At 38.9% G+C, this 19,126-nt stretch overlaps 1 protein-coding gene across 2 annotated transcripts in view; it reads left to right on the forward strand.

Moving 5' to 3' along the window:
* Window positions 1-596: 596 nt before the first annotated feature.
* grin2aa (glutamate receptor, ionotropic, N-methyl D-aspartate 2A, a) overlaps window positions 597-19,126 on the forward strand; it is a 114,121-nt gene continuing 95,591 nt past the window's right edge. The window contains exons 1-2 of one of the 2 annotated variants that reach the window (XM_088436604.1): window positions 597-605; window positions 17,411-17,911. In XM_088436604.1, the coding sequence (XP_088292730.1) occupies window positions 17,432-17,911 (480 nt within the window). In that variant the 5' untranslated portion in view covers window positions 597-605; window positions 17,411-17,431. Of the gene's footprint in view, window positions 606-7,904; window positions 8,169-17,410; window positions 17,912-19,126 lie in introns of those variants that run through there. The other variant, XM_088436603.1, reaches the window with a different exon arrangement.

Here is a 19,126-nt window from a genome sequence, read left to right on the forward strand (position 1 = left end):
TTGTCTGCGTTATCTTTTAATATTACTTTATTTTTTAGATTCACTCGTGTATATGTAGAACACGTCATTTAAAGGGGCTGATTTTTGGCAAAAAAAAAATACGGATTTCCCATGAATCGGCAGATGAAGTTTATAAATTGTAATGAATAAAATCGTGTTTATTTCATCTCGATACATTTCAATAGGTGCCACTTCTATGTGAATTTTCATTATTCGCTGGCTTGGTACTCATTTCCTGCAAACGGCAGAGGTTAACAGTCAATCTAAATGCATTTTTTTAATTAAAAGGAAAATGTGGTTCACATAATGCATTGCATGGTGCATTTAATGAAATCCTAAGGACTTTAATTATATCATCTTTGTGTAGTTGAATGGATGTCATGTTTAACACATACAGTAGTATATGCTTAATTTAAGAACGGGGAGCTTTTTAATCCTAATGATTTCAATATAATACCAAATGCTACATAAATAGACAATGTTTCATAAAATACAAATTCAGTCACCTGACTTCTATAAAGGTGCCTCATTCGAGAGGCCCTAAATGGTGATGGTGTTTCACTTCCTGTTTGGTGCTTCCTGCATTGACTGCAGTCTCCTCACTGGTGAGTATATTTTTTTCCTTCTGCGGTTGAAACCGCTGCAAATCTGTGTGTGCACCCTCGGTTTTTTTTTTTTTTAAACTTCCAATGAATGGAATGGTGTGGTCCTGTTTGTAGATTAAAACGAGGTGAAAGTGAAGTCATGATTGTGGTCATGAAAAGTTTGTGTCACCCGAACTGTAATAATTCCACTGCAGGAATTTTCTTGAACGCTAGATGGCGCCATTTAATCGTCCAATCAGGAAGATAGATAATTGAGGAACATATAATTTAGCATTTAAACGTGATTTCAGCAAAATATTCAACGTGTTGTATACATGTTTTACAAAAAAAAAGACTAAATAAAATCTTAGTTATTGGCACTTTTTAAAGTAATTGGGCAGTTGTGACATACGTTGAATTGTGGTTTGGTAAACGTGTTGCGCTGTCATGATTTTAGGTATATCTAATCTTGATTCATTATGGTTTGTTTTTGGTCATATTTTGCATTATATGTGGCATCAAATATAATGTCAGGCTTGTTGCTGCTTATTTTATGTAATTTCACACATAAATAGAGTACATTGTTGCAGTGGCTGCCAAGCGTTTCAACCCTGTGCCTTCAGTGACGTAATATTTTCCCTACCAAATTAATGTTGCTTCAGAATAACATCAATATGACACCAGGGCTCGAGCGTTCACGCATATACATTGTATCAGACAAATCCAGCAACATCTAATTACCAGAGCTTTTAAAATCAATATGTATTTAATATTTCTTACATTTTTTTTTTTTACTGTTGATTGAATAACTAATAAACATTAATAACCTATTTAAAGCACAAATGAACACTCAACAGTGTTCATCGCACAGAGCCTCATTATTTGAAGGTAAAATCCGTCCTACTTTCTTCTTTGAAGAACACTTCAATGGCTCTGTTGAGCAATTTGTCTGTGCTTTTAAGGTTCATCATTCTCATTCCGTGTACATGGAGGCTCATGCTGGTTGTGTTTCTAGCAAAAGTTTTGAGATGCTTCAGTGCCGAGAAACAGCGTTCAACATGTGTTTCTAAATGTTTTTGTTTAAATTTGTATATATATATATATATATATATATATATATATATATATATATATATATATATGTATATATATATATATATATATATGTATATATATGTATATATATGTATATGTATATATATGTATATATATGTATATGTATATATATGTATATATATGTATATATATGTATATATATATATATGTATATATATGTATATATATGTATATATATATATATGTATATATATGTATATATATGTATATATATATATATGTATATATATGTATATATATATATATGTATATATATATATGTATATATATATATATATATATATATATATATATATATATATATATATATATGATTAACACTCAGTGTCTGTGATGGGCATCAGGTCTTGCTAGCAGGCAAAGTGCTGATTTGAAATGCAGCTCAGCTCTCTCATATCTGACACTACTCAGAGCTTAACTGATGAGGCTGACTTCAGCAGTGTCCATTAAAGAAGAATCTCTCTTTTGGGCTTAAACTTTCTTTGAAGTGTGACTTTAAAAGATTGGCTCATACCCATCTCCATCGTGTATGTGTCTGCATCCTTATCTCCTCTTCACACAAGCCTTACACCTACTGTAGTTTCCAGGCTGCACTTGCACTTCACAACGCGTATAATGCTCTGAACACCATCATCTCAAAACATCACCGAAAATCTGTTTTTCCAAAAGTAGTACCAAATAGTACAGTCTAGAATTTTTCATGACGTGTTCATTCTTACCAGCCATATATTTTCATAGCTAAATTCACATCAGCGACATTTTGATAGTTATTATTACCCCTTGAGCAGTGGCCAATTGAACACAAATGCTGCAGCAACACCTGTAGACATTCACTGTAACAATACTCACTGGCATACTATATATTTAGCCTCTATGAAGAACTAACATTTCTCTAGCCCACTGATTTTCTTAGCTGTGAACTCTACTTTGTATGTGTATATTGTATACACATAATTACCAATGTTTTGAATATGAGGTAAGATAATCTATTGATTTTTCTTTTCTTATCATTCAAAAACATTTCCTTAGGTGTTTATTTTTGCTGCTCGAAGAGCCTCCTAGCTTAAACGGTTTTCTTTACAGCCCCTTAATTGCATACTGCATTTGGAGCCATATTTGTTAAAACTGTTAAAACAACAGTTAACTTACACTCTGGATTTAGGATATTTCAGAAAATAGGCAAAAGTAGTACCATATGCAAAGCCTTAATTCATAGTTGCATTGGATAGTCAGTTTTTATTTGCTGATGAAAAGCGGCTGCTGTATAAAATTGATGCCCATTATCAAGTGCCTGCATGGCCAACAAAATGTTAATTTTGTCACATTGCCATATTTAGACCTCTCCCGCACCTCCACCAAGGTCTTGGGTTCCTTGAAACGCTTGGATTACATCGTAGAGATTCCATATATGATGAAAGATTTGTTGAAAACAACAAGAAACATTTTTTATATGGAACCCCAAATGTTAAGAAAACGTATCGCGTCCCTCAAAAATTCACTTTCAAATGGTTAATATAGCTCAAAATAGTAAACCTGTGATAGTTTGGAGTAAATATTTTGATTGGGCCAGAATATGTAGCAATTTTCAGGTTCCTGCCCACCTTAGAAAAAAAGGCGAAGGCCTCCTAATACAGCTCAAAAAAAACGTGCAATGTGTAACCCTAAAGGTGGGCGTGGCACTGAACATTTGAAAGGCCAAAACATAGAAAAAAATAAACATTTAAGGCTCATGCTTGGTATTCTTTCATTTGAAAAAAATGGAAAAATCGGGCAAATTGAAGAGAATTCCACGGGCAGTTTGTGTGCGTTGACGTGGAATGGGTTAACGAGAAACCTTAAACTAAGTCTGCATTGAGACTTGCTTCAACATCAGCTGGCACAGAAGCCCAGATCGCTTCTTTTTCGCCGCGACACCGCCCGTGGTGTCGTAAGTGCCAAATCTTTCTTTTGCGCCCCCAATGAGTGATGCTCTGTTGCTTGGGGGCGCTGTCTGCGATGACAAGCGGTTTTCTGCTTCCGCCCAAAGCTGTCGCTGTCCGGTGCTGAAACTTCAATCCCGGATATTCTGACGGCCTGGAAGCGTTTGTTTCTGCTTGGTTTGGCTCACGTGAATATCAACTTTTGTACCTTTTTACTTGGAGCTGCGTCTTGAGTGTTTCAGAGCACTTTAGGGGATTGGCGGCTTGCTCAAGGACACCACAGCAGTGGGTCCGAGTGCATGATGCTCCATTACGCATCCCCCCTCTGCCGTTTGGTGACATCAACCGGGATCCCCAAAGTGCCGTGCCATGCACTTAACTGCCTGTCCACATCTGGCCCCGAGCAACCTTCTTCCCTTTATTCTATAGAATAGAATAGAATAGAATAGAATAGAATAGAATAGAATAGAATAGAATAGAATAGAATAGGAGATAGATGCATAGCAATATTGTGTGCGTATTGTTTTCAGCAAACTGTTTTGTTGGCTACCTTTTGTGTATAAAAGAGAGAGATTAAATAGTAATTGATTCATCACATTAGTGCCTTGGAGAAAATGTGGTTGTAATTCTGCGTGGGTGTGTGTGTGTGTGTGTGTGTGTGCACATTGCAAAGCCCTTACGGCCATTCCATCTCCCAGACAGCTGTTTGGTAACCTGGGAACACCCGAACTCCCACTGACACCGTATGTTATGCACTCCCATACATGAACACACACACAGGCGCATTTGCTGCTGTTACACACAGACAAATTCAAATATATATGCAGTCATATACATATAAATACTCCTTGTCCAGCACCGGACATTTATATCATGCGATAACCTCAATGAGATGGACACAGCAGTGTCTTTGCAATACATTTGAATGGAGTATTGCGTCTCACGTATTGAGTTTTGGTCATAATGTTGTGTTGAGGTGCAACGATTAATCCAATCATGAATAGTTCTCTTTCATATTAAATATCCATTGCCAATAGGACCCCAGCCGGCTCCCTGTTTGTTAGAGGTGAAAGCATAAGTAGTGGGTTCAAATCAAAAGGTACTCATCTGTCCAAAAATGAAAATTGAATTGTTGATAAATTCTGAATCAACACGAGTTTCCTTTAAATTGATATATAATACATGGTAACTCAAAAAAACAATTTAATATATTGTCAATCTCCTTCAGAGAGAGGAGCACGCTTGCTTGTAAATACAACAGAGCAGAGTGGCCCTCGTGTTTGTGATGTAACTTGAATACATCGAGATTAAAAGTAGAAATAGAAAGAAAGCTGATGATAGTTATGTTTCGAGAGGATAAGCAGTTTGGATAATGAATGACATTTGCCAGTGTACGCTTCCCATGATGACAACATTATAAACAACACAATGGAATGCGTGTTGCAATCTTTTGTTTGGTTTTGTGTTAGGGGGGATCTTTATGGTGTATTTTCGACATTTATTATTTGCTAATTGCATTTATGTAAAGAAATAATGTTTGAGGCAAGGATCTCTGGCTTATTTGTTGACAGTTAATTGGATGCGCGAGCTAGCTAGTCAGATAAAATATTAGGAACATTGCACATTGTCTACTAATCCCTTGTTTGCGTTTAATTTTAATCTTTTGGCAGCTGTGAAATAAAAAAAAAATGAGATCTTAAAAATGGGTGTTTTTGAGGAATCTCAAATGTAAGCTCTAAGTGTCATTTACGCGGAATTTTATCCTCCAACATGTGGAGCCTTTTGCCAAAACGGGTCACATGTATTTAGTAAATTGAGAAGGAACTAAGTAGGTAGAAATGATGAAATAAAAAAAGACGCTGAGCCTCTGCCCAAAAGTGACTCCAACTAATCGTTACTCATTACATGAATATATTTACACTTGTCAGTTAATGGGCGATGTTGCTTCTTGGGTGTATTAAGCGGACAAATCACTGGGCGTAGCTCTTTTGCGGTATTTTCCAGGCTATTTTTAAAAGCCCATTTCTGTCACTGTGCGGTCGACTACTAATATCGAGATGGGGTAAATGACCTTTATAGCGCATGCAGCTGTGATCCTGTTTGGATGGCCAGGCTTGAATATTTTTCCATTGCTAAGCTATAATGTGGTTTGTGAACCCCTGCAATGAGCTAGAGTGATGTTTCAAAACCTTTAGTTTCTTTTAATATCACGATGGGGCTTTTATTATGAATTTACCCCATGCAGTTTGTGTGTTTGTAGGCGGTTATCGCAACTGTTGTAATGTGGGCAGTGCTAATGTTGCGACTGCGGTGACAAAGGTACCTGACCTTTTAATCATTCCCTTTAGGCTTCTTATTCCCGCAGGGTGTAAAGACATGTTAACTCTAAAAAAAGTTAACAAAAATGGTCAAAAATAAATAAAAGATTTTTTTTTCAACTGTTAAATCGAAAAAGAATTTGCTAAAGAAGGAAAAATATGGGATTAAAAAAAAAAAAAAAACCTCAAAAATCGGACCAACCCAATATTTGGGTAAGTTGGACCCAAATCTCTGGGGTGTTTTGTGAAAAATAACACCCTAGTTCTATGTTGACCCATAATTGAGTTCAATAAGGGATCAGCAACCACATGAGTCATTGACCCCATTCTTTGACAAAGGAAAATTTACCCAAATAGCGGTTGGCCCAGTTTTGACTCAATATTGGGTTGTTGTTGTTGTTGTTGTTTTTACCCAACATTTAGTTAGGAAAACAAATGAAGTAAAACATTTTTTAGGTTTCACTTGAAGATGAATTTCAAATTTGCGTCTGTTGATTAATTTGATGACCTATAGAAAATGATGTTGTACACTGACAACTGTTTTTGAACTGTTGGGTCAAAAAGAAAATGACCCAACAATTAAACAAAAAGGTTGGGTAAAAGTAGCCCAATTACTGAATGTGTTTAAAAATGGGGGTCAATTTGACCATACCTTCTGTGTTGTTGTGCACTAGTTGGGTTAACTTGACCCATGTTGTATTGGTTGTTTTTAGAGCCTTAATTGTGTTATTTTTGACCCAGCCATTTTCAGAGTGAAGTTTTTGGATTTTTCGTTTTATTCATTTTCATTAAAATGTTGTTTTGAAATCCATAGCACCCCCCCCCCCCCCCCCCCTTCTCTACTTTTTAAAATGGTGAAACACTGGGACCTCCCTTTAATATATTCTCATTGTTAGGCATTATAAGTATATGACTGCATCCTACAATCAGATGAGTTAAAAAAAAAAACTCAATTTTGGGTCAGAAAAGGACTGACCCAAATGTTTTTTTTTTTTTTTTTTTTTTTTTTAAATAAAACAACCCAGAAAGTTCAGTCAAATTGAGGGTTGGAGTTAGTATTGTACGTATTGGCCCAAATTGGGTTATTTTGTGCCCAAGGCTTCAGTTCAGAGTTCAGCATTGATTCCCATGCAGCAAACACATCCACAATAATAATTAGACATATGGTGGAACAATTTGGGGAGGATTTGGAAAAAAAAGGGAGATAAAAGATCAAATTTTAACACAATAGAATATTTACGTCTTGCATTAGTTTTTTTTTCTCCATCGTTTTAATCATCACCCATTCATCCTTCCAGCCCCGCATGGTCGGTCCTCATAGCTCAAGATGGAGTAGTTGACTTTCATCAGCATTGATCCTATTTCTATGCACCATTGCTTCTTTGCACCATTTATCAGCTCCGCTCATGTGCTCCACTTTCCATCTCGATCGACTCTTGAAAAATTCCCACAAGACGCGGCGCTTTTTCCATCACTGAAAAAGAAAGGATGCTTGTGCGAAAAGAGCATGACCGTTGTGCGATTCGCTCAACTCTCCTCATCCTGAAGGAGCTTTAGGAGAAGAGGGCTGGAGAGCCACCAAGAGTCCAGCTGCCTCCGTATCTGCAGTGAGCGCTCGTGGAGGAAAAGACTCACGCACCAGAGCACATTCAGTGCACACATCACATAAACATAAACGTGCACGACGAGGTAGTGAGAGAGAACGGGAGGGGTGGGGGGGGGGGGGGGGGGGGGGGGGCGAGAGCGCCAGAGAAAGCGGGTCCCATGCAAGCACGCTCTGCAGGCTGCAGGAGCTCTCTGCTGGTCCACGAATGCGCGCGTCCAGCCTGCCTTTTCCTTCTCCTCAGCCCCGGGACGGCAATGACTGGATAACCGAGAGCCGAGATCTTATAGAGGCTGCTTGAGCCCCCACCATGCGCGGGGCCGGCAGAGATTGCAGTGGAGAATCAGCCGCAGGCGCACGCACAATAAAGATTGGATTACTACAACATTGATGTTCTTTGCTGCAGCGCCGTCACAAAGTGAGCAAAGCGTGGAATTCCACTCAATTCTTCTCGTTTTGGGAGGACACGGTGGAAATTATTGCTCTCCAGATATCGGCTGGTTTGTTTGCACCCCTGCTGTGCAGTGTTGGAGAGTGAGCACCATCCGAGGCTTTCTCGCAGGAAAGAGGGGACTGTTGCAATGTCATCTCACGCTACTATTTTGGAGCTCTGTGGAAGGGAGATGTTGTAAGTAGTTATTATTTTTCTCCAAATGTTGCATGGTGGGGATACACGTTTCTCCCCCCCGCGTTGCTGATGCGCTCTGCGGGTTCCTCGCAGGCGTCCCCGAGCCAAAGTGCGGCACACACACTACACAGCCTAATTTGAATTCAACCGAATCTGAAACGACAAGTGGTGCATAGGCACTCGTAATAACGGTTATAATAAAAATGTCTCTGCTATACGCTCTAATTAGCTCATATTTTATCCAGTTGCGCAGTGAGGGGAGCGCAGGCTGGTTTTGAGGCGCATCAATGTAACAGCCCTTGTAGGCTACCTGCACATCAATAGTCGCGTTAAATCAATGAGCATCTGTCTGAAAATGTCAAATCAAAAGTAGACATCTCACGTATGGCTGCGCAAATTCCTCCTCATTCATTTACGACGTGTGAATCGCCCAACTCGATAACATTTGCTGTACTAAAAAAATATTGATGAACACCCAATGAAAACCAAGGAAATGATACATTTCCCAATTCTCCATCAAAATGAGTTGCTTGGATCTTGCACGAACAACTTTTGTTCGCACATAGCATCCAAAGCGTCGTTGTCAGTATCGTCATGTCGCCCCTTACTTTCTAATCCACAAACACATTATCATCTCCGATATTTGATTTTACTCCCTTTCAACGTGTCGCAAACGCACCGAGAACGGTGCTAGATTTTTTTTTTTAGGTCTCCAAAAGAGTTTTAGCCGCAGGTGCAAGAAGCAGTTTGCCTAACGACCAGTAGGGGTCGTTCTTGTATTGTATTGGCTTCATTGAACCGAGCTGAACCTCCCTCCTCTCCTCTCTTCTCCTCTCCTCTCCTCCCCTGTTCTCCGGCTCCAGTCACGTTGTTAAAGCGCAGTTCTCTCCTCCTCCCTCTCTGTAAAGGCGTCAGCTGCAGCCCATGGAGGGCCAATCCATATTTCTTTGACAGGAAAAGGAAATAAAGTATTAACCCACCTCCCCCCATGTAGATTGAGGCCACCGCCAAAGCCTTTTGCCTTCTGATTTTGATGCTTACCTGAGCGAACGGAGACACTTTGAGAAGCTTATGTGATGGAATTTCATCAAATCGGAATTTAGATATTCAAAGTGGTATTGAATTCGGTTGAAGATTTCCATCAATCAAGTGATTACCAGGCGTGATGACGCACTTACGGAGCTACATATAATTTTGGCAATAATGTTTATGGATGAATAACTTGTGTATTCACCTCAGAAATCGCCCTGAAAAGAAACTGTTCGTTTTTGTTTTAACAAAGAAACACTGCGGCATCTTTTTTTTTTTTTTTTTTGCCCACTACAAAACAAGGTCTTTTAGATTAAAACCAACTGACTCTTAACCATGATTTTGTTGATGTTAAATGCTAAATGCTTAATTACAAAAACTTATATCTGACATGAGTGCGCCTAAGTATGAAGCAAATGCAAAACATTTAACCGTTAGCCATTGATTTCCATTTGCATCTTTTCCCCATTTCCTTTTTTATTTGAGGTGAACTAAATGTACACACTGTGGGGCCCAAAAAAAAAAAAAGTAGTCTCAAAAACAATTGTCATTCCAGCCAAGACCTCCTCCTGAAAATTGTGTGCAAATGATCATGCACATCCATATAAAACTCAACAAACATGAGGAGAACCAATGTTTTGCAAATTAGTCGCTAAAACACAATTTAGGAATACGTCGCTTCATGTTCTAATGACTTTGTTCATAATTTGAAAAGAAAAATGGACTGTCCTTGTTGAGCAGTCAAATAGATTTGGTGCAGTTATGCTTTTAAAATCTCACATACCCCCTTGAAGGTCTAATTAATATACTGAGGATTTGCCCAAATTTCGTGGAGACATTTTCGTTTTGTGCCTGTGCTTGTTTGTGTTGTCGATTGGTTAAGTTGATGACTCTACTTTGAAGCTGCCCTTGGGTGTGAATTGTTGTCTTTTTGTGTCACTCCAGTGATTGACTAAGCGGTGGCCAGGCTCCTTGACCGTGCAAAATATTTGCAGCCAATGAAAAGACTTGAAGAAAGTACATATACACGCTGCTGCTCAAATGTTGACAATTACTGAAAATTACACTTGAAATTGTGAGGTGGCAACTAATTGCTTCAACTGCAAGCTCCATACAAAGCAATCATCACAATGGTCCAAACCGCCTTTTGTGTTGATTGTGCTAAACTAATAAGTTTTTAGGAACTAATTAATCATTTGAAACCCTGGTCCCAGCTGAAAACTAATTTAAGAAGCCAATAAAATTGGCTTCCTTGGAGCCATTTTCAATTTGATTACAGTCAGTTAGATTAAACTGTCTTCCGAGACTTGTTAGACTATTTTATTTTGGCGAAAAAAAGAAAGATTTCCTTTCTAAAGTATCATCATTGTATCGAAGATTCTCCCATCAAAGCAAAGAAGATCAGTTCAAAGTACACACTTTAAATAAACACCCTCCAAACCAAAAACGTCCGAAAAAAAACTCGGTTGGTTTTTCTTGTTTAATTCAGCCAATACTGATTCAGTTTTTCATTGTCGTGCCTTTTACTACACTGGAATGAAATCTTTTCAGATCAAACTAAAAAAACTGATGTGAAAGATGCTCTTTTTAGTGACCAAAAACCCTAGCATCTAAGTAATGGAAATTGGTTTCTCTTTTGTGATGCTGGTACTTTTTTTTTTTTTTTCTTTTTTGCCATCTGCTCCGTGCAATGTGCGTTAGCACCCATGAGAAGCCCAGTGGAAGTAATCGGCTGTTACCACTCACTGTCTGCCCATTGCACATAACTCTTTTGCCATAAACTGTTCTTAACACATGTATTAGAGCAGCGGTTCTCAAATGAGGGTTCTAGTACCCAAGCAATCTCAGGGGGTACTCGAGATTTTAAATAAATCAAACATGGAAAAATTCTTTCAAAATAATTAGTGAATTAATTGTGTCAGGAAACTATAAGTTCAGAAAATAATGTAGTTTATTCAGTTTCATTATTGTTAAAAGCCAGATTCTTCCCATGCTAGAATAGTTGACTTGTCATGTGCCACCTCTCGTTACCTGTCACGTTCAAGTTTTAATTTTGTGAACACATCTCTACTATGATCCCAGAAGAGGACGCTTGAAGTTGAATATTTTTTGAGGACAAATATTTATTCATAATTATTTTTGAGAACAGGTCTGACAAATTATGTTGATTATGTTCTAGGGGACACTTATTTATTAATAATTAAGTTAATAATTTATTTGGTAAACAGATCTCTACTGTAATCCCAAAAGATGATACTTGATGTTCAATATTTTTTGTGGACACATTTATTTATAGTTTCCATTGACTGATTTTCGAGTCATTGTTCATGTTTGTCTACTGTATGAAGTACGCAAACCTAGCGACGGAATTTGCAAATGTGTAATTCACTAAACGTGCATTTCTTATGGTGTAAATCTTATCCAGATCCAGTGAACTGACGTGGTTCATGGAATTTACACCTAGCTGTCAAATCATTTCGTAACTATATCTTGCCTAGAATTGTGCATGAGCCTTATTAGTCTTGAGATCTGGTCTCATACCAACTGGGCCAGATGTCATGCGCTAACTAGGTAAGGATCACATTGTTCAGACTCACAGGAGAATCTTATCGCAGTTTGAAAAGAGGTCCCAGCAGGTTATCAAACCCAGTCTAATTGAATCTGTGAGGTGTCAGCGGAGTTTGTCTCTTTGGGAATGAAAACGCTTGATCGTCTTTGAGAGTTTATTTCAAGTCAAATGGCAGTCCTTCTCAGATGGACGTACGTAAATGATCTTTACGTGGTACCTGAGATTCCAACAAGGGTTATCCAGGAATGAAAACAACATTTAATGCTTTCTCGGGCCATGACTGGAACAGTTCGTTTTTGTTTTCAAATTAAGAGCAAATTGATTAGAACATAACAGCTCCATTGCATTGAATTCTTGCACACAAGCCAGAAATAAAACACATGGTAATGCATGATCTATCTTCTGGAGTTGCTGAACAAAATAAGCATTTAGGTACCACTACAAACATAGTTACAAAGTTGATTAAATCTGAACCCCATTGACACTGCATCATTCATTTATTTCTTTGCTTATTCGTTCGTTCACTTTGAGCTGGTTTTGGAAGTATTTGGCTGAAACGATTCAAAATCTCCCAAACGGTTGAGAGCCACTGATGTATGGCAGTTGATTTATGTAAGCAGTATTGCAAATATGGTGGTAGCCCCTACAGCACAAAAAATATAAAAGTACTATGTCAGAGATGGATGTATAAGGCTTGTAGGCATAGCTTGGATTATTTTGTATTGATATGTAGGGCTTTTCTCGCCACATCAGTGAACTGCAAAAGACAATCTGGTGATTTAGCGCAGTAGCTGATATGAGGCTCCACATCAGTAAATCAAAAGCTCATTAAAAAAACAAAACAAAAACAAAACAAAATTCTTCAGGAGCTTAATATTGCGTTGAAATGTAAGGCCTACCCAAGCTTAACTCTGACAAAAACCATTTCAAGCTTGCTTGGAGTACAGATGCTGCTCCGTCATGCTAAGAGGTGTCATCCGAGGTTGTAAAGGCCTCCGATTTAGGTGAAGCCCTCTGACACCCCTCGTTGGAGGTGTTCCAGGTGCATGATAGACAAATTACAGCTGATCTGACCTGGAAGCCGACTGAGCCCCACTCAGGGAAGAATAAAAGGTGTGAAATTCCGGTTACCGCTGGCTTTGCGAGGAGAAATGGTGCATCGTATGTAGAGATAATCCATTTAAACTGCTCATCAAGGAATTGGGTTGTTAGACAAAGAGAGATACCAATAACACAATTATAAATAAATGAAAGGAATTTGCAGATTGATCAGTATTATTTGAAAGGAGGAGCTTGCTTACCACAAAAGCGGTTCAGTTTTAGCCTACCACATAAATGCGAAGCACCCAGCTGCGATGGCAAGAATTATTTGGCGAGAAATAAGAAAAGAAAATAGAACCATTTCTTCAGATAGTTGAAACTAAAGCTTGCATTTGTTCTCAAAAACAACTGAATGTAAATGATTATTTTTGCATGAGTCTGTTAAGAAAATATCACACTCTTGGTCTGCCACAATAACCAATAACACAATGTATATTTAAAAAAAATGGTAGCCGTTTTTTTTTTTTTTCCCAGAAATTTTTAGGTGAGAATAAAATGAGATTAATTACATTAATTTATGACACATCATAATTCATCTTTAATTCTAAAATCTCTTTACAGCATGAACATATACAGTATATTAAAGGCAACCCTCTGCAAGCCATCTTCATAAATGCGCACACCTTTGTCTTCTGGGTTGTGATACAGTGAAACAGACACTTAAGCATCATCTATATCAACCCTTCTGGCCCAGACTTTGTAAATAAATCATAGACATGGATGCATGGAGGATAATAATGTAAATTTAATGCCGGTTAGGAAGGTACAAGAGAGAAATATCATGGCCGCAGTTGTAAATGCAGCCGTATTAATCATCATGTAAAGATAATGCAAGCTGAATTATTGATCTAAAGCTAAGCTGGTTTATGTGTGAACCAGAAAACTGGCTTTGTGGAGGTGGCGCCATATAGTGCTAACGGCAGCCTATAGGATGTGACTGCTTGAGTATGTAGTTCAGTGTGTGCTTTTTTTTTGTATAGTTGTGTACAGGAGGAGAGTAATCATGTGTGTTGGTTTTTGGTAGCATGAGTGTGTGTGTTGTGTTAGCGTGACTGGTATCCATGATTACGGCTACGCCTGCCAAACATTGTTCACTATTGTGCTGCCAAAAGAGGGGTAGCCTTTGTGTGACGCCATACTGCTTCAATCCCATTTGGCTGGGGATGCTTGCATGCTCACTCGACGCCTCTCTTCCTTGTTCCTTGCATGTGAGCGATTCCCCCATTTTTAAATTTACTCCATTTTCATTTGCGCGGAGCCTTTCTCTGTTCATTTTCCCTCCCTATCAATATCCGAAGTTCCAGACTTGTCCTGAGCCAAATGCTGATACCGTCTTCTGCATTGGAATTTGATCCACCCAAATTTTAATGGATCACCAGCCAATTTGTTTTATTGTACAGTTTTTTACCCACATGAACATGCTGGTTTTTACACCCAGATGGATTGTAGCATTTTACTCGTCTTTTAAAGCAGCCTTAAGGAAGTAGCTTTTCAATGAAGATTTCAGACGTAATGAAGACATTGCCAGAAGCAAAATAGGCCAATAAATGTAGATCTTACCATCTACTTTATGAGCGATTCAAATGGGGGTACATGTACCCCTGGGGGTACATGAAGAGGATATCTGAGATTTGACCAGGATTCCAGCATATCTAAATTAAGGCTTTTAATGCAGTGGGAAAAGAAAAAAAAAAATCTTTTCGAATAAAGGGCAGATTAATTGGAACAACATATTGGAACAACATCATTGTACGGCTTTGTTCCTTACTTTTATATGGATGAGTTTTTGTATTACTGATGCAATTTTTTTGGGCAGACAAGCCAGAGTTACTGAAAAAAATCCCCATAGAGATGCCATTATATGAATGTAGTTACAAAGTTTAAGAAATCAGACACAGATGGCACACCATTTATGTTTTAAGTTCTTTTTTTGTTTGAGTGGTATAATTGAGTCAATGTGATAAAAGTATCTCCATGAAACCAAACTGGATCATTTGAGTAAAAATACATAAATACAATTAAAAAAAAAAACGCCTCTACACGCTTGTAGATGATTAAACATAAATTTCTTTTGAAATGTCGCACTCGGGGTAATTGCACATCCCAACCGCACTGCCTGTGGAAAGTAATTGTGTCAATGATTGATTCACCTGTCACTGGGCTTATGGTGGTCCTGAAAATAATCACGGTGTCATTATAGCTCGACTGCTAGCATAGTTGTAAACAAAATTATGCTTCACAGGGGTCAAACTGATTCATTGATGAGAGGAAAAGTACATGGTGGCTTTCACAACTTTTAGCTAATATGAGATCAACGTTAGGCATCCATTAACCATCGCCGCTCGCTATCTCCCCCGCGAACGGACCTACATTCGGATGATTCATCTTCAAGTCTGCTCTCACTTTATTTAATGCTAAGCTAGGCACAGGGGACGTGTCTTCTGCTGCTTGTTTTATGAAACACACAGTGAAACAAAAGCCTCCTTGTTTCCTTCTAGTCACGGTATCGCCAGAAAATCAGGAGCGATGACGCTCCTTTCCTCGGAGAAAATAACTCGAAATATGTGTGGGTTAATCTGTAAATATTTTTCAATTATTGTTTGAAATAAAAGCTGGTTTTATTTGAAATCACTTCATTCAAAAAATGTGACAACGACTGTAAATACCTAAAAAAATTGTAGAAGTATACCTAAAACTGTATCCTTTTTAATATTAACAAAATAAAAAAAATATAAATCAACTTTCAATAACTGTTTGTGTTCATTTTCTACAGCATTATTACAAGTTACAGGTTAGTCTAAAAAGGAAAAAGAAGAACCATTTGCACCCTCCACTCATCATTCAGACTGTAAATATAATTACTATCTATAAAATTGATTAAGTATACCAAAAACTTTATTTTTTAACATAAAAAGTAGCATTTATCAACTTTCAAGAACTGTTTCATAGCCTTTATAAAAGTTACAGGTTAGTCTAAAACTGAAAAAAGAGCATCAAAGTGCCTTTTATTTTTCGCAATCATCCTTCACATGGCAAAAACAAAACCCTTTTCCTGGGGTCATCCAGGCCCCCCCAGGGGGTCCACACCACTATATGAGAAAGCCTGCGTCAACCATTGCACCTCTAATGTGACACATCGAAATCTACCAACAACAAAAAATATTTCTTTTAAACCAAGCTTCCAAATCACAAAAAAACAGCAAGACAAATAAAATCTTTCTTATGAACCCATGAGGCCTTCTTCATGCACCTCAGATTCAAACAAAACTGCGGAGAAGGTTTTCATGCAAAGTGCAAAGCACATCGGCCTGTCATCTGTCACCGCAGCCATGAATTGTCAGCAGTGCACAACAATCGCGTCATATGTTTCATGTCCTTCTGACACCTCTCTCTCTCTCTCTCTCTCTCTCGCTCTCTCACATACTCAATCTTTCATGCTCTCTGAGCATTGGGTGTCCAGCGAGTATCTCGAGGGAGATGAGAGTGTAAATTGTAAAGCATGTGAGACGATGATGTCAATGTAGTTTTCTGCCCCGGTTGGTGCAGAGGAGCTGATGTCATGCTTACATGTCTTACCTGGCTCTGTCACACTCATTCACGCACTGTCTCATCACATTAGCATACTCAGGCAAGCCCACTCCATACACGGCCATCTTTATCATCTCAAGAATAAATAAGTATAACAATAAAACATGTTTTGGTAGCAATTGATCCAGAAAGGTTTGCTGGTGTATTCAGTGGAGATTTTATCCACTATTATTGTTGCTTTAATACTGGGATCGAAACGTGTCCATTTGGACCGCCCCTTCTCAACAGTTGGTTGCAGATCCACAAAATGGCCGGAAAATAAGTTATGGGATCACTCATTTTAAACCATAGATATATCACAAACTGGGATCCCCAAACTCATTTTTTACATTGCTGAAAGATAAAATGGCCTTTTGGATATTACCACACATTATTGCAGAGACTTTCCGTAACTTCCAATAACAACCCAGGTTAAATGTGGCATTATTTTGACAGGGTGCCATCTTTAAGAATTAAGCTTTGTTAATGATGAATAATATAACAAAAAAATGGAGCACCTTCAAATGAGTCCCCTATTAACAGAGAATGATATTAAGAGTCATAGTTTGTAGTTTATATTTCATTTTTCATTTTCATCAATAATTTCAGAACTGTACGTTATCTTCTTCGGTGCTTCGGTTTTTTGGCCGTGTGTTTCCCATTTTCTGTTTTTGGTTTTGCCCAAATCTTTTCGTTTTGGTTCCCCCTTTTCCACATCCACGCCACTAAGACCTTCTCGGTAAACCGAAATTACCCGTGTAGATGTCAGTTATCACACCTGTGAATTGCATACGGCGTGTATCGGATAATCAAGCAGCCTCCGTTTGACTCACCACACCCGAGCAGTCGTGACTAAAATTTACACGCGTTAGTCATCTTCTACGTCCCTCCACCAAACAGGCCACCCCTCACACACGTGTCCCACAGCATTCCTCAAAGAGTTGCGCTCTGACAACGCGTCTTTTCTGTGTCGCAGGGGCTGAAGTGGTTCGGAAGTATGTCCCACATTAGCAGCAGAAGCAAGAGGAGGAGTCGAAGGAGCGTCGGCTGGGGCCGCGGCGGTGGTCACGCTGCGCTGCTTCACTTAGCTCTACTGGTGGCGGTGACCTATCTCACCGACCCCGCGGTGGCTCAAAAGCAACGAAGCGGAGGCGCCGCGGAGAAAGTGCCGGTCCTGAATATCGCGGTGATCCTGGGGCGCACCCGTTACATCTCCGACCGAGACATCCGAGCACTGTGGAGCAAGGATGAGCCCATCGACGTCAACGTGGTCAGTCTGCTCGTTAACGAGACGGACCCCAAAAGCATCATCACCCACATGTGCGACCTGATGTCCGGGACTAAGATCCATGGCGTGGTGTTTGGGGATGGCACGGACCAGGAGGCCATCGCCCAGATTTTGGATTTTATTTCCTCGCAGACGCTCATCCCCATCCTGGGCATTCACGGAGGCTCATCCATGATCATGGCAGATAAGGTAAGGGGGAATAGTCCGCTTGAAACTGCTTGATCATTTGTGCTTGGATTATTATTGAGCAGATTGAATGGGTGAATGACTTTCATTTCAGAATGCTTAGGAATAAGTTTTCTTTTTCCCTCTGGACCAGTTGATTTTTGATAGATTTTTTTACCCCTAGCTACTGCCAGAATATGACAGAAATATGTCATGAGTTACTTTCCGAGGGTAAGCATTGCCCAATGCGTCTTCCCAACGCCAGTGCGCTGGTATTTGCGCACCACCAACAAAGTAGAAACAGAGGCTAATGCCGTGGAATATGACAGAGGCGAACCGGAAAGGTAAGTAACCGAAAAAAAACAAAAAAAAAACCAAAACATCGACATCGTGATCAAATAATGAATGCGATTATTTCCTTTAAGAGTTGCCCAGATAACCACGATTTTCCCACCAAAATCTGACACTGGGGCCCACAATAAAACAAAGAGTACAAAGAGTACAAAACAAGCCTGCAGAACCTTTTTGCCACTGATCTCATTTGTAAATACAGATATGTTTTAAAGTTACTATGGTAACGCTTCATTGATTTTGCTGTTGACGTTCAAGGCTGCTTTTAAAGCTGTGAGGGGAGATGTGATGCGGGTTAGGGTTTATTTTCCCGATGTGTTGGTTCCTCATAGCGCATTGATGAGCTTCAGATGGAAATGCAATGCAGTGTGATGCCGTCCCTTCCAATTGGACAATGTATGACACACCCACATACGCCACATTCCCTTCTGCCTTCAGGTTCCACTCCTATTTATGTTCCCTGTATCGTCATGTGAAGATCCCGTGAGTCATCTCCGTGTTTCTGATGATTTCATCAGATGTTATACGTCAACTTGTCAGTGACGTCCTGAGACGCAACGTAAAAAGTGTTGTGATGGCTTCTCGGGTTTTGAAATGTGACTTTTAAGAACATGAGCTAAATTTTAAGCATTCACAATTATTTTACCAAAAATGAAATTTCTCTTTAGTAACATTTGATAGTATTTACAGTACCAAATAAATGCTTGGAAACAAATCTCAAACACATTAAGAGCGCAATAATTTCAATCTGTTCATTCTTGAACTGAATGTCATTCCAAGTCGCTTAAGGGTTATCCGCATCATAAAGCTCTCTGGGAAAACACAAGATCTGCAAAGCTGTTAGCTTGACAAAAGGTTCACTCTAAAAAGAGTTGGGTCAAAATAACC

The sequence above is a fragment of the Hippichthys cyanospilos genome, chromosome 16 (genome assembly GCF_059441005.1).
Source record: "Hippichthys cyanospilos isolate Australia breed blue-spotted pipefish chromosome 16, RoL_Hcya_1.0, whole genome shotgun sequence".
Lineage (NCBI taxonomy): Eukaryota > Metazoa > Chordata > Actinopteri > Syngnathiformes > Syngnathidae > Hippichthys > Hippichthys cyanospilos.